Source organism: Staurois parvus, unplaced genomic scaffold, assembly GCF_062004578.1.
Source record: "Staurois parvus isolate SC_StPar_1 unplaced genomic scaffold, SC_StPar_1.0 ptg000934l, whole genome shotgun sequence".
In the NCBI taxonomy this organism is placed as follows: Eukaryota; Metazoa; Chordata; class Amphibia; order Anura; family Ranidae; genus Staurois; species Staurois parvus.
This window is the reverse complement of record NW_028318730.1, coordinates 992,007-1,005,458: the sequence shown is the minus strand read 5'-3', so window position 1 is coordinate 1,005,458 and position 13,452 is coordinate 992,007. Positions and strand designations below refer to the sequence as shown.

The 13,452-nt window shown below is 41.1% G+C and overlaps 1 protein-coding gene across 1 annotated transcript in view; it reads left to right on the top strand.

Annotated features, from left to right (window-relative positions):
- The first annotated feature begins 7,129 nt into the window (after positions 1 to 7,129).
- LOC149441925 (rho guanine nucleotide exchange factor 37-like) overlaps positions 7,130 to 13,452 on the top strand; it is a 106,426-nt gene continuing 100,103 nt past the window's right edge. The window contains exon 1 of the mRNA XM_089656757.1: positions 7,130 to 7,242. Within this exon, the coding sequence (XP_089512883.1) occupies positions 7,130 to 7,242 (113 nt within the window). The remainder of the gene's footprint in view (positions 7,243 to 13,452) is intronic.

Here is a 13,452-nt window from a genome sequence, read left to right as displayed (position 1 = left end):
GTTCTAGAGCTCTGTACTATCAGCAGATGGATTGGGGACCGTAGAAGGAGGGGAGAATCAGAGAAAACAGGATCAAACAACCTTATTACACAATGCGGAGGATTAACCCCTTAGGTTCCGCAGTGAGTATAATAAGCATGCTTTACTGCATATACAGACTGATTTTATTGATGTGGGTTTAGTAACACTTTAACTTTGGTGGTTTTGTTACTTTTCTGATTAATGCCCTTCTAGCCTGGTCTGTGAGTTTTCCTGGGTAGCCTCTTCTCTTGTCAGACTTGTAGTGGTGCCATATTCTATTTTGTAGAATGTGATGTTTAAGCTCTGAGATATTCATTAATACTTCTTCACAACATTGTCTTCATCCTGTGTAGAGAGCTCTTTGGTCTTCATGTCGCCTGCCTAATGCTGTTGCAAACTCTTTTCAGAACATGGGATGAAACAGGAAATAGGAAACGTACACATAAAAGAACATATTAAAAAAAGTTTATTGGGATTCAACAGGCTGTTGTTAATTATTAAAAGGGGTTTACCAATATAATATTAATAAAACTGCAAACAAATTATACCTAAACCACCATACGGTATATCATAAATCTAAACTGAATAATTATCCCCTTCTTAATAAAACCACACAAATGATTAATACAAAAGAATATTAGGGTTGGAGGAAGATGGCTGGATGATTCTCTGACTTCAGCAGCTGAAAGGGATCCATTAGCAGATTATTTAAAAGGCAATGCATATTCTGTCTCGGTGATTGGTCCTCTGGTTAGCAAGGGGGTCGGTGTCCCTAAAGCTTTCAAGATCTAACCCAAGGTACGGAGACACCATAGACCTAGCCGTAGATGCAGGAGAGAAAGAGGAGTTAACTTGTGCAGGTACAGAGTTCCATGCTTAGTGCACAGCGGGACCCCTTCACTGTCACTGGGTGTGAGGTAGCAGGCAAAGCTAGGCTGCACAGTGTTCACCCCTAAATGCTCCATTCAAGAAGATAAGGTATACAGTGCCACGGGAAAGAGTGTCTCACAACAAGGAGCCTCCAATTTTAAATGTGTAACTGTGCAAGGTGAACGGTTCACTTTTAAATACGAAGTGCTGCCTTAATGTTGATTTCACATGTCCGCAGCCCTGCCTAAATTGGGGCATTAGTGAGTATGTTCACAGTCCACGTGTAGGGTGAGTTTGCCTCACCCACATACTTTTATGTACACTCAAGATTTCTGTTTTTTTGTCTTAATTATTGTTTATGTCACAATAAAAAAAGATTTTTCACCTTCAAAGTCACAGGCATGTTGTGTACATCACATGTTACAACTCCCCCAAAAAATCCATATGGTGGGTGAATACTTTTGCAAAGCATTGTACTACTTAGCAAGTCATCAACCTGGAAAAAGAATGCAGCTTCTAAAGTTGCACTGCATTTGGGATCTATGTTTGGGGTGCCATTAACAGAACAGTGTATTGGCACCAAAAGCAGATTGCAAAGGCAGTGCGTTTTGAACGCAATGCGGGAAATGTGCACAAAACACATTTCTTTGCTGTGGTGTAAACTGGCCCGAAATCCAGACTCTTGGCTATTTAATTGTTGTTAAATCCCTCTGGAGGTTTAAAACAATCAAAAAAGCAGTACTACAATACTACCAGACTAAAGAGCAATCCCCCACACTTCTTCTGAGACAACTGAGGAGATACTGTGAATGTAAGTCATCATGGACATATTCCCTGATTCATCACATGTATTGCTGCAGACAGTGGTGCTCACGTCATCATGTCAGTGCCACTCTCTGTACCATTAGGGACCACCCACCAGACCAAAGTCTGAAGAGGGAGAGGACCCAGGAAAAAAAAAACAAAAACAAAAAAAACCCCACAAAATACTGGCAGCAAGGATCTCAAAAGCAAGTGGGTACTCTAAAGGAGCCTGAGGTCCGAAGTAGGGCATTGAATGCAGTTAGTACGTTGAACCTGCCTGTTGTAATCAGCTGCACAGTGGTACTTTGGGGGAAGAAGGGTCAGACATGTATTAACATGTGGTATCAAAGAATATTCTTATGGGAAAAAATAGAAAGATGGCCATATCAGTCTTCTTATGCTTTCTCACTGTCAAACCATAGACGGGGGGCAGGGAGGTAACCTACCTGTGTTACCTAACTGCTGCATAGAAAAATGCGGTAACCAATCTGGCTGTGCTATCTGATAGGGATGGGTAAATCTCAGAATCAGACTGAAATACAAACCAATAAAAGAATTTCATCCATGTAGTTGGCTTTTTAACTCAAGATCAGCTTTAAAATAGTATAGTGGCTATTTCAAAAAGTGACTTTTTGAATGATGATTCAAATGTTACTTTGGTGATCAATACAGCACAGAACAATGTCTTAGGGAAGGTAAGGAACAGCAATCAGCAGCATTCTTATTTCACTGATGGGCATTCCTGCAAACTTTTGAAAATCATAATTCCTGAGAAGGGGGGCGGAGTAAGTGGTGGAATGATGGACAGGGCTAGTAGCAGAGTGCAAAACGCACCTTGGTGAATGATAGGTGTGCTCTAAAGGTGCTAACATTGGGAAGGGCTTAAAACCTGAGCATATGTACAGACTTCAGGGTCAGAAGTATGGAATGTGCAGAGTGCAGGGGTCTGGGGTGACTAACATACATAGTGCAGGGTTCAGATTTGTTATGTACAGGGTGTGGGGGTCAGGAGTGGGTAATGCACAGTGTACAGGGGTCAGGTGTATGTAACATACACAGTTTAAGAGGCAGAAGTATATACTCTGCTCAGGGCACAGTGAAGTATATACTTTATTTAACACTATGTATATGTTTACACACTGCATACACCTACCTGGTAACTGATACAATGCCCACAGCCTGAGCTTTCCCTTGGAGGAGAGGGAAATTAGTACAAAATGGGATTGCGTTGGAATGCAAAATGGGGTCTGTAACACAAACTGTGAATGAGACAAAAAGTGTTACAAGGGCTGTTACCCATAGAGACAATAACTATGCTGTTACTTGTAGCAAATTTTTGAAAAAAATACTTTACTCTTTGAAACCAATTATAAAACTGTTGTTATTCATAGCAACCAATGACAAACTAATAATGGTCCACAGTTAATATGAGCATCAAGTTCTTTCTTTCAACACAGCAGGCCGCTGCAATTCCCCAACTGACAAACAAAAGTTCCCAGCTCACTTACCAGCCAGCCTGCAAAATAATGAATTAACCTGTTAGCTCACGTTAAAACAAGAGGTTTAGTTTGCATACAGTTGCAAATATATGCATACACTGTAGAGGCCACATCACGGCACCCCAGTGTACTGCAGTCCTAACTCTATAAATTTTGAGAGTCTCCAAAGTTGGAGCACATATACCGTAAAGTCCATATATATATTTGAACCATGTCTAACAGTTCACGTTAAAACAAGGGCTTTCGCTTGCACACATTTTCAAATACATTTCAAATGAGAGTTTTCAAAGTTGGAGCACATATATCACAATGAAAAGATTGAGGGCAGACTGTCCTTGCCCAATCCCCAATCTGATGTGGGGTGTTTTTATCCTTTCCCAACAACTTTGATTGTGCACTCTGCTCCACCACTATTCATACAATGCCCTGTATTTTGTACTGGATGAGGAATTAAAGAAGGAGAAATTTGCAGGTCTGATATGTTTCCTACATCTTGCACAAGTCTGTGCCCCACTTCTTTTATTCCTGTTCTTCACCTGGCTGGCACTGATGCAATGTACATGCCCTCTAAATAATGGTGCACAACTCAGACAGGCAACGTAGCATGTGACAATAACAATTATATCATGTACCCATTTTATGTTGGCCGACCCAGAGATTATTTATTTTGTTTTTATCATGTACTTATATAGTGCTTTTACATATATATTCTACATTCACATCAGTCCCTGCCCTCAAGGAGCTTACAATCTAAGGTTCCTAACTCACCTTTGTATACTAGGGCCAATTTAGAGAGGAGCCAGTTAACTTAGCAGCATGTCTTTGGAGTGTGGGAGGAAATCAGAGTACCTGGGGGAAACCCATACAAGCACAGGGAGAACATGCAAATTTTAGGTAGTTAGTGCTGTGGTTGGGATTCAAACTAACAACCCCTAGTGCTATTAAGCTGAAGTGCTAACCACTTAGCCACAGTGCTGCCCTATTACAGGCATTCCAGTAATGACCTGGCAACTAGATCTTGTATTACCAGGTCAATTCCAGCAAGTTCCCACTTATGTTGATGGGGCATTAATAAACTCAAATCTGCTTACTGCCTTTTTCCACCTTGAAGCTGTTCATTGTATTGCTTTGTTCAATAAGGTTGCCCATACATGTGCCAGTTATAAGCAAACAGTTGTCTGTATAGACTGAATTGGCTTGGGTCACTCCTTGGCTTTGCAAACTGATATCTGCTCAGACATTATTTAATTATCTGGTAAAATGCTTGGACAATAAACATAGTGATTACTAGGATCCTTTTCTTTTGTCCACTGAGCGTCCTGGAAGCGTGTAAAGGGTGCTTAACAACCAGATCATGTGGACCTGGATGTATATGTGTTTATTAGAGGTAAAGCCAGGAAATAAAGCCAGAGCTGATTTAAGGGCAATTCCACTTTCGTGGGGAAAAAAAAAAATAATATAGCATATACAATTGCAATACAAGCCATATTGTAACTGTTATTAAAAATTACCATTCCTTTTAAATCTGCAGAACTGTAATTTTCTGTAAAATGCAATATGGCTACCTGGAAGTGCTCTGTACATAGATGGTGTACAGAATGCCCCCTAGATATGTCATTACCTGCTTGTGTGATTGGATCACTAATTTTCCCAGAAATATAAACTAAGATAAAAGTCAGATTTCAGGCATCCTCAGCAACAAAAGAGTCATTTTTGGTAAGATACTCCCAAAGGGAAATCACATCTAAAGGGATGCAGACCCTGCCACTTTCTTCATTAGAGTCCTGCAGGTGCAGCATCTGATTGATAATTATAAAACCACTCCATACAGATTTACTCTGCACATGGACACAGTCACACAAACAGCTGCTTCTTCAGAATAACAAAAGGTAGGAATCTGCAGAAAACTGTTTTTAAAATGCTTGCACTATACATACAGTAGATCACCTAGAGGAAAATTATTTTTCTCAACAAAAGTGGAGTTACTCTTTAACTGCTTCCCGCCCACCTGCAATGTACTGTGAGCGGGAAACAGCTACAGGCAAAGCGATGTACCCCCATGTCGCTCTGGCTGTATGAACACAGGTGGGAGCCGCGCACTGGAGTAGTCGCACGGCGCTCACCCCCCCCCCCCCGTGACTACGATCCTGGTGAACGGGACCCGATGATCATGTGATCGCTATGTTAGCAAAGCTGTTATGAATCAATCTCATTCATAACAGCTCTGCTTCTCTTCCTGGTGAGCTGTGATTGGCCTACAGCTGTCACATGATACATGGGGCCAATCATAGCACAATGTGACCAGCTCCAGCCAATTACAGATCACTATCTTGAGCTGTCAGTTCATGAATGAGTTAGGTTCATGACAGCAAGCTTTGCATTGCAGGAGAAATCATCTTTCTTAAAAGAAAAAAAACAAAAACAAATCTCTGATACTCCTCCCCCCCAAACCAGTACAATGTTACTATGGTAACATTGTACTATTCTGATAATGATTTTTAAAAAAAATACTTTTAAGACAATGTTAAAAAATTTTAATAAAAGTACCATATTGAGAATTGAAAAAAAACAAATTTTTTTAAGAGGTTTTTTTTAATTACTTGCCAACACTTACCCACATTTACCTGCAGCTCTTGGCAAAGCGACGTAATCTTGCGTTGCTTCCTATTTTGGCATGCATGAGCAATATATCATTAAGGTGACAACTTTGTATAGTAAAAAAAAAAATTGTCATTTTCAAAAAATTTGTGGCAAAAAATAAAATGTTCCATGGACTCAACATGCCTCTCTGCAAAATGCTTGGGGTGTCTACTTTCTAAAAAGGAGTCATTTGGGGGGAAGGGGAGGGGGTTGTACTGCCCTGGCATTTTAGCTTTCACACAAACCAATTAATATAAATGTATTGAGATTTTTTTTACCAAAAGACATGTAGCAGAATAAATTTTGGCCTAAATTTATGCCTAACTTTGAGTTTATTTGATATTTTTTTTAAAACATGTGAAAAATATATATTTTTTTAAAAAAATTTCAGTCTTTTATTGTTTATAGCACAAAAAGCAAAAACCGCAGATGTGATCAAATACCACCAAAAGAAAGCTTTATTTGTGTGAAAAAAAGGACAGAAATTTTGTTTGGGTACAGCATTTCATAACCACACAATTACCAGTTGAAATAGCAAAAAATGGCCTGGTCATGAAGGGGGGTAAATCTTCTGGAGGGATAGTAGTTAAACAATCTATTTTTTTCCTGTGATAAAAAAAAAACTTTTTTTTTTTTTTTTTTAAACTGTTTCTGAAACTGGCTCAGAATCCCTGGCAGTGTGATTATTTGTCCCAACCCCTGTGCTTGGTCTGCACATAAATGTAAAAAAGAAAATCATAAATAAAGGCATATGCAATAAAAAAGGTACTGAAGTTAACCTTGCACTGTAAGCAAGGTCTGCCTGTTTATTGATGGTCCCATTGCTACAAATAAACTGCAGTGAAAAAAGGTAATTAATATATATATATATATAACAGCTTCTGTACTGCAGGGGGTGAAAACATGATTCTTCCGGTAATGTCCGAGGTTAGCAAAGTAGAACAAATCCTGTGAGATGACACTCATGTACAGTGTGAGATTATCTCCTTGTGAGTTTTTGGCTACTCATGTAGGCAGGTGCAGTCTGTACACCCCACTGTAGGTGGCGCTAAACCAAAACTGCAATACAGAAGGGGAAGGATTTGAACCTAGCTCCTCTATGACTTCCTGCAATCACCTGGGAGCAGCTGTCTGATTGGACACGGGGCCCTGCGTGGCCTCCGTGGCCATCTTAAGTGAGGACAGAGCTCATTTAAACCCCTGTCCCCCTGAATTGGCGCACATGGGTAGTGTAGCTTCCTTTCTGTTAGCACAGCACTTAGTGGCAGTAGTAGGAAAAGCAAAGGGTCTACGCTATGTCCACTGAGAAAGCCTCCTATTTGGGTTGGACTGGCCAGACCACATTCCCGCTCCTCATTGCAGAAGCTGTTGGCATTGTTCAAGCTACAGAATCGCTGCTGTGTATCTCGTAAGTGGCTCCGGGCGGCTGTGTGCACTCACTGGGCCTTGTTGTACCTTGTTGGAATGTTTTCAATATACAGTTCATATTACGTGGTCTCTGTGTGATCTCTGCCGCCGCCATACCACACTGCACCCTGCCCAGAAACATTTCCTGGCATCTGGCCAGAAGGATGGTGGTGCCTTGGGCAGAAGCTGGGGAATGATGAGTATATTAAAAATGACACTAAACTCTGCTTTAAAAAAAATAAATTATTCAAGTATGTATTCTTAAAGTGGTTGTAAACCTCAGACATGAAATATGAACAAAGCATATCCCTCTACAGTGTGTATTTGTCTCAATTAAGAGCACTAAGTGTCATTTCTGTCTGCTGCCTCATTCCTCTGCTATCAGTATGAATCACTTCTGACAAGATTTCCTGACACCAAGAGAAAAATGGTGACAGGGAAGGAATCACCAGTGGCCTCAGCTCAGTTCCTATGAGCTGTGCGGAGGGGGAGGTGTCTCTTCTCTCCAATCAGTTCTCTCAGCTCTTTTTACTGACCTCTGCAGAATGTAATCGCAGCTCTCCGCCCCCTGCTTTGTGCACTCTCAGACAGGATTTAAAATTCAGCACTTTGAATGGCTGTAGAGAAGACTGAAAGTAGATAGACAGGTACAACTTATGTAGGAGGATTTGTTTAATCTCTTGTGTATCACCTAAGCCCAGTCACTTCACTGGGTATATGTAAGGGTTTACAACCACTTTAACTCAGAAAAGCACTTTCTATTGCTCTCAGCTGCCTCCAAATCTACAAACTCCTTTTTTCTGCTGCTGCCATCTGACTTACTGTTAGAACGTGGCTACATTGTCCATGGTCCCATTGTATGTAGGAACATAGGCACCCTCTGTTGCTCATTCCCAAGATGGACGATAGACTATGGGATTTGTAGTGTGCATAGAGCAGTGCACATGACTGCAACTAACACACATGGCTCATTCCAAAGAAGCAGAACTGGAGGGGAAAAGGAGAGGTTTTGGAGCTTAGAGAAGGTGTTACAAGGAGGTAGAAAAACACAGTAAGAAAGTTGTAATGAAAAATTGATTAAAGGGCCATTAAGTAGTGGATGTGTATGGATTTTTTGGAAAATAAGAATATCATTTGGTGTCACTAAAGTGGTTGTAAAGACAATACATTCATTGAATTCCCTGCATTAAGGTCAAATATTTCCCAGTATTTGTATGGCCCAACAAATACTTACCCCTGAGTCCTTACTTGATCCAGTGCTGTGCTCTTCTGTAGCATCTCTCTCTTCTCTCCCTGCATTCACAGGACAGTGAGGCAGCGTGGGAGCCATTGGCTCCTACTGCTGTCAATCAAATCTTGTGAGAAGGGAGTGAGGGGCAGGGCCGAGCTGTACTGTGCATTACCATTGCACAGATCAGATAAGTATAACATGTTTATAACTAAAAAAAATATTTTAGTCTTTACAACCTTAAACTTATTTTCTCTCCACATTTTTTTTTTCAGTTCACCAAAGGGAAAGGGGCCAAGCTACAAAATTAGAGCTTGCTGTTAAATGCAGTATCTGTTTGAATATATTGAATGCTACCATTACATGTACAGGGGTTAGGAAAAAATGGAAATGCTACATGATTTTCAGGTATCAAAGTGACAACATGTTTCCCATTGAAAGTGGAAGTGAGGTAACATTCTTTTGCTTCCGCTGTGTGATGAGACACCTAGATAACAGGCGGGAAGCCTCACTTTCATTGCACACTGCTAGTAATACGGAGTCATGTCAGAGCTTCAAAGAGGGCAAATTGTTGGTGCCCCCTTAGCTGGTGCCTCTGTGACTGAAGTTGCCAATTTATTTGCTGTGTCACGAGGTACAATATCAAACTTTATGATGGCGTATACAGTTTCTGGGAAAACATTGTCTGATAAGTATAAGCGCTACAACTGACTGAAAGAGAAAAATAGGATTTGCACAGGATTGTGACCCGGAATAAGAAAACTGCTGCAAAAGTGACTGCAGAGCTCAGTCTCTGTCCCCTGAAGACTGAGTCCTGGTTCACACTGATGCGGTGCGGAATTTGCAGCATTTTCAGTGCGAATTCTGCACTGCATCAGAATCTCACCCCATTCATGCAAACCACTGCGGGTGTGTATGTTAAGTTGACAACACCCCAACAGCGGTCTGCAAAACGTAGTGTGATGTGCAGAATCAGATAACATAGATGTGAATACCCATGCGATCCGATTCTAGTATGGGCCAAAAAAGGGTCCTGCACGGTTTTTGGTGTGGGTGCAGTGTGATTAGAGTCATAGAAAATGTATGGCTCCATTCGCACCGGACACAAATCGCATGTGATTCGCACAGGAATGCGGTGCGGTTCCTGTGCGAATCACATGCGATATACCACACCGCATATATGTGAACCCAGGCTCAGTCCTGTGAAGACTGAGACTGAGCTCTACAGTCACTTTTGCAGCATTTGCAAACATGTAGTGTTTCCGTTTTTTTTGTCCAACCCCTGTATTAGCCCTATATAGTAGTTACCAGAACATTTTTCATAGCAGTGGTTCTTTTAAGCAGTTATTACCTTCTGCAAGAGCTCCATTAATACAAACAAGTTTTCTTCACCTGCATAGACAATTCACAGGTTTGTTTTTAAACGGGCCATAGACAAAAGATCAGCCAATTGGACTAACATATGTAAAAAAACTTTTTGCGCCGCTACTAGAAAATATGGAATTATAAGGACAGCACCACACTTGGCTACAGGACTAGCAAAAAACAACAAACAGATAATTGATGTGCTAATCACAATAATGCCACAGACATTCCAAAACAAACAATTAGATGAGAAGACAATAGATAATACACCATAACATAATTAGTAAATGGAAGGAATATGGGAGTGAAGGGAAAGGTGAAATAATAAAGGTCCCAAATGAGGACCATAAGGCATAACAGACAATTGACCGTGGGAAAAACACATGGAAATGATCAGGGAAAAAATAAAATAACTCAGGCGACTTTGGAGTCATACAGAATGGAGCCTATATTTTCATGAACATTGTACTCGTGTGAACTCAGTTTGTCTACTGGGTCAATCGTTTTAATTGCTTGTACCTTAAAACTGTGTGCGCCTGTGAAATCTCAAAAAATGATTGTACCCAAAATATCCAAGGGTCACGTTTTAAAAGCCTTTACAGGTTATCAGTTTAGAGTTAACTATTAATGATTGCACTGGTTTTATTGCTCTCACTCTGACCTTTTCAACTAAACCTCACCCATGGTGTAATTTATGTTCCCATAAACATGCATGCCCTACGCTGTGTATTTGAACCGGGGTGTGTGATTTTTAATGATAATTTATTTTTAACACTTTTTTCTACATCTACCTTTATTGCTATAACAAGGGGACTAATGAGCCCTATATGTGATAGCTTGGCTAGGTGACAGGTTCTCTTTATGGAGACATCACGGATCTTTTAGACCTCCAATGTTTCCTCTGCCCTGTTCTACAGCTAATCAAGCACAGTTCATGTTTGTTTAGCCGCTTCCCCAACTATAGTTGTGGGGAATGACAGCTCTGAATGCAAAAGTGACAATACATTTTGCTTCTGGGTTCATTAGTCACAGACGGGATCAGGGAATGGACGTTCATTCAAGTGTTACTAAACCCAGGACCCTGCATTCACTATATCTGGTCCCCTACAGTACGCAGAACATGGAAATGCAATTATTTTAGTAAATATAAACTGCTAAATACGTTTTCTCATAAGCAGTTAGATTAGTCTTGTGACTTCTATCAGTGGAAGCACTGGTTAAAGCTTGTAGGAGGAGCCACAAAGCAAATGCTCACAGCCACACCCCTGGCCACTGCATCTGCAGCTAAAGGGGGTGGGGTTAAAAACATGGCTCAGCTGAAGATTTTACTACCACTCATCTGCTAGTGTTAACGAGCCACAAAGCTGCATCTTTTCTGCCCCTAAGACTGCCCTTACTTAGGTAAACTTTGCAATATCACCCAAACTGTTCTCTCTGCTCCTCCCACAACCTCCTGCTCTAGCAGGATGCAGGACCCCTGACCTCTGTCTGGACAGTGTTGATTGGCCCTATGCTGTCCACATGCACCCCCCGCAAAAAAAAGCTCTCTTGCAATACACACCAAACTGAGCATGTGCAGAGTGACTCCACACTTATCAGGAGATAAGATGGGGGCACTGGAAGAAGGGGAGGATCAGAGAAGACAGGATCAAACAGTGTTTTTACACAATGCAGAGGATTAACCCCTTAGGTTCCACAGTGTGTATAACAAGCATGTTTTACTGCATATACAGACTGATTTTTACTGTTGTGGGTTTAGTAACACCTTAATTTCCTACTGCACTCAAAGCTGAGGCAGTTTACCATGGACCTAGGTTTGCACGGGAACCATCATGGACACTGACAGCGAGGAGAGGGGTAAACATTTACAGCTTCATAAAGGTGATCAGGTGACTCTAGACCTCCCCTGATCACATTGACTTGAAAGCTGATTGGCAACTGTAAAAATCCATAGCAAGCTCAAGGCTACAATAACAGTTTGGAGCTTATTTTAGCTCCTTGAATACCAGAAAGTTTATAAACTCCTAGATTGTAAGCTCTGAGGACCAGGCCCTCCTAATCCTCTTGTATTTAACTGTATCGTAGCTGTATTGTCTCCCGTTATATTGTAAAGCGATGAGCAAACTGTTGGCGCTGTATAATAATATTAAACATACCTTGATCAGCAAGGTTCTGCTGACCACACATTGTACAAACTGTACAATTCCTTTTAGATCTACCAAAAATGAGATCATGTAACAGCCTGGATAGAAATCAATTGAGTTATATAGGTTCGTCCTCATATTACATTGTTTTGGTTAAATTTTGATGAGATATTACAGGGATTGTACAATCAGGTTGCAGTATGTATGGCTGCTGGATGGTGCATGTATGTCTAACTGCCTGCTTCTGTAAATGACCATGCTGTAACTGCCACTGCTTAAAAAAGAACCAGAGCTAATAAATCCACAAGAAACTGGTACGAATGCGGCAATATTTTATTTAACTAGAAGCGTTACTAACTGAGCCTTCCAGTATTGTGTTAGGCGTGTATTCCAGTCTCTAGAGATGTGCGAAATAGGAAGGAGCGTGTGGGGCTGTGATTGCTGAGTCCATGCTGCGTACAGTCCCTCCCTCTCCAGTCATTCCCAGTATGATCAGATCTGGCTGACAGCTGAACACACAGCACTCATTGCTGGGGAGGCTGGCCTTGGATCGGTTTATCATTAACCTTCCCTGACAACTGGAGGAAATACAGTCTTCACTGGAACAGCAGCTATTTAAAGGTAGGATTGTATGTAGACCACCAGGCAGTAGGCTGGGCCAGATCAGCAGAAGACCAGCATGACATTCATTTTGTTTACAGGTGTACCATTTATTTATGATACATGGAGGATATATGGAAATGTATGCAGATTCATCGCCATTCCATTACATACAGATAGGGATGACAGCTGTGTGCTGGGAATGTAACACAGGAAGTATTTACAATGGGAAGGGTATAGCTGAGCATACCATTCTTCCATGTGACGTAGGATGAACAGGTGCATTGTTGCTGTGCTGCACATGGATTTTGCATGTCTGCTTTCTTGTGCGTAGATTGGAGACTGTTAGGTTTAATGCACACAGGCGTATTAAAATACTCCCATCTACTCTGCCAGGAGCTGGCAGAGAAATCCAGCTTCAAAAAAAAAATAAAAAAATCACTCGTTTAGAAGCATATGCGTGTAAAATCATTCTGTTGGCCAGAATATTCACTTATTCTGGCCAGTGGAATTAATTTACGCACATAGACGCATATATATCTGCATAAATTGTGCTAATACACTCCTCTCCAAATGCAGGTTTGGGACTTTTTTTATGCCCCTGAATGCTACAATACAAATCTAACTTACGCGATGGCGGCTGAAATAATACTGTTTTCAGAGGCATAACAAAAAAATGGAAAATGCCTCTAAGGGGGCTTGTTCACACAACATTTGGATCACTCTTCAGAGAGCATTTGACAGGCAGTGAGGAGGTGTGTGCTTTAACCCCCTGCCCATTAGCAAAGTAGCACACCGCAGAGCTGCTGCCCCATTCACTTGCATCCACTGAAAGCAATGGGGGGTATCATTCCTGCCGCAGCCACAAAGCAAA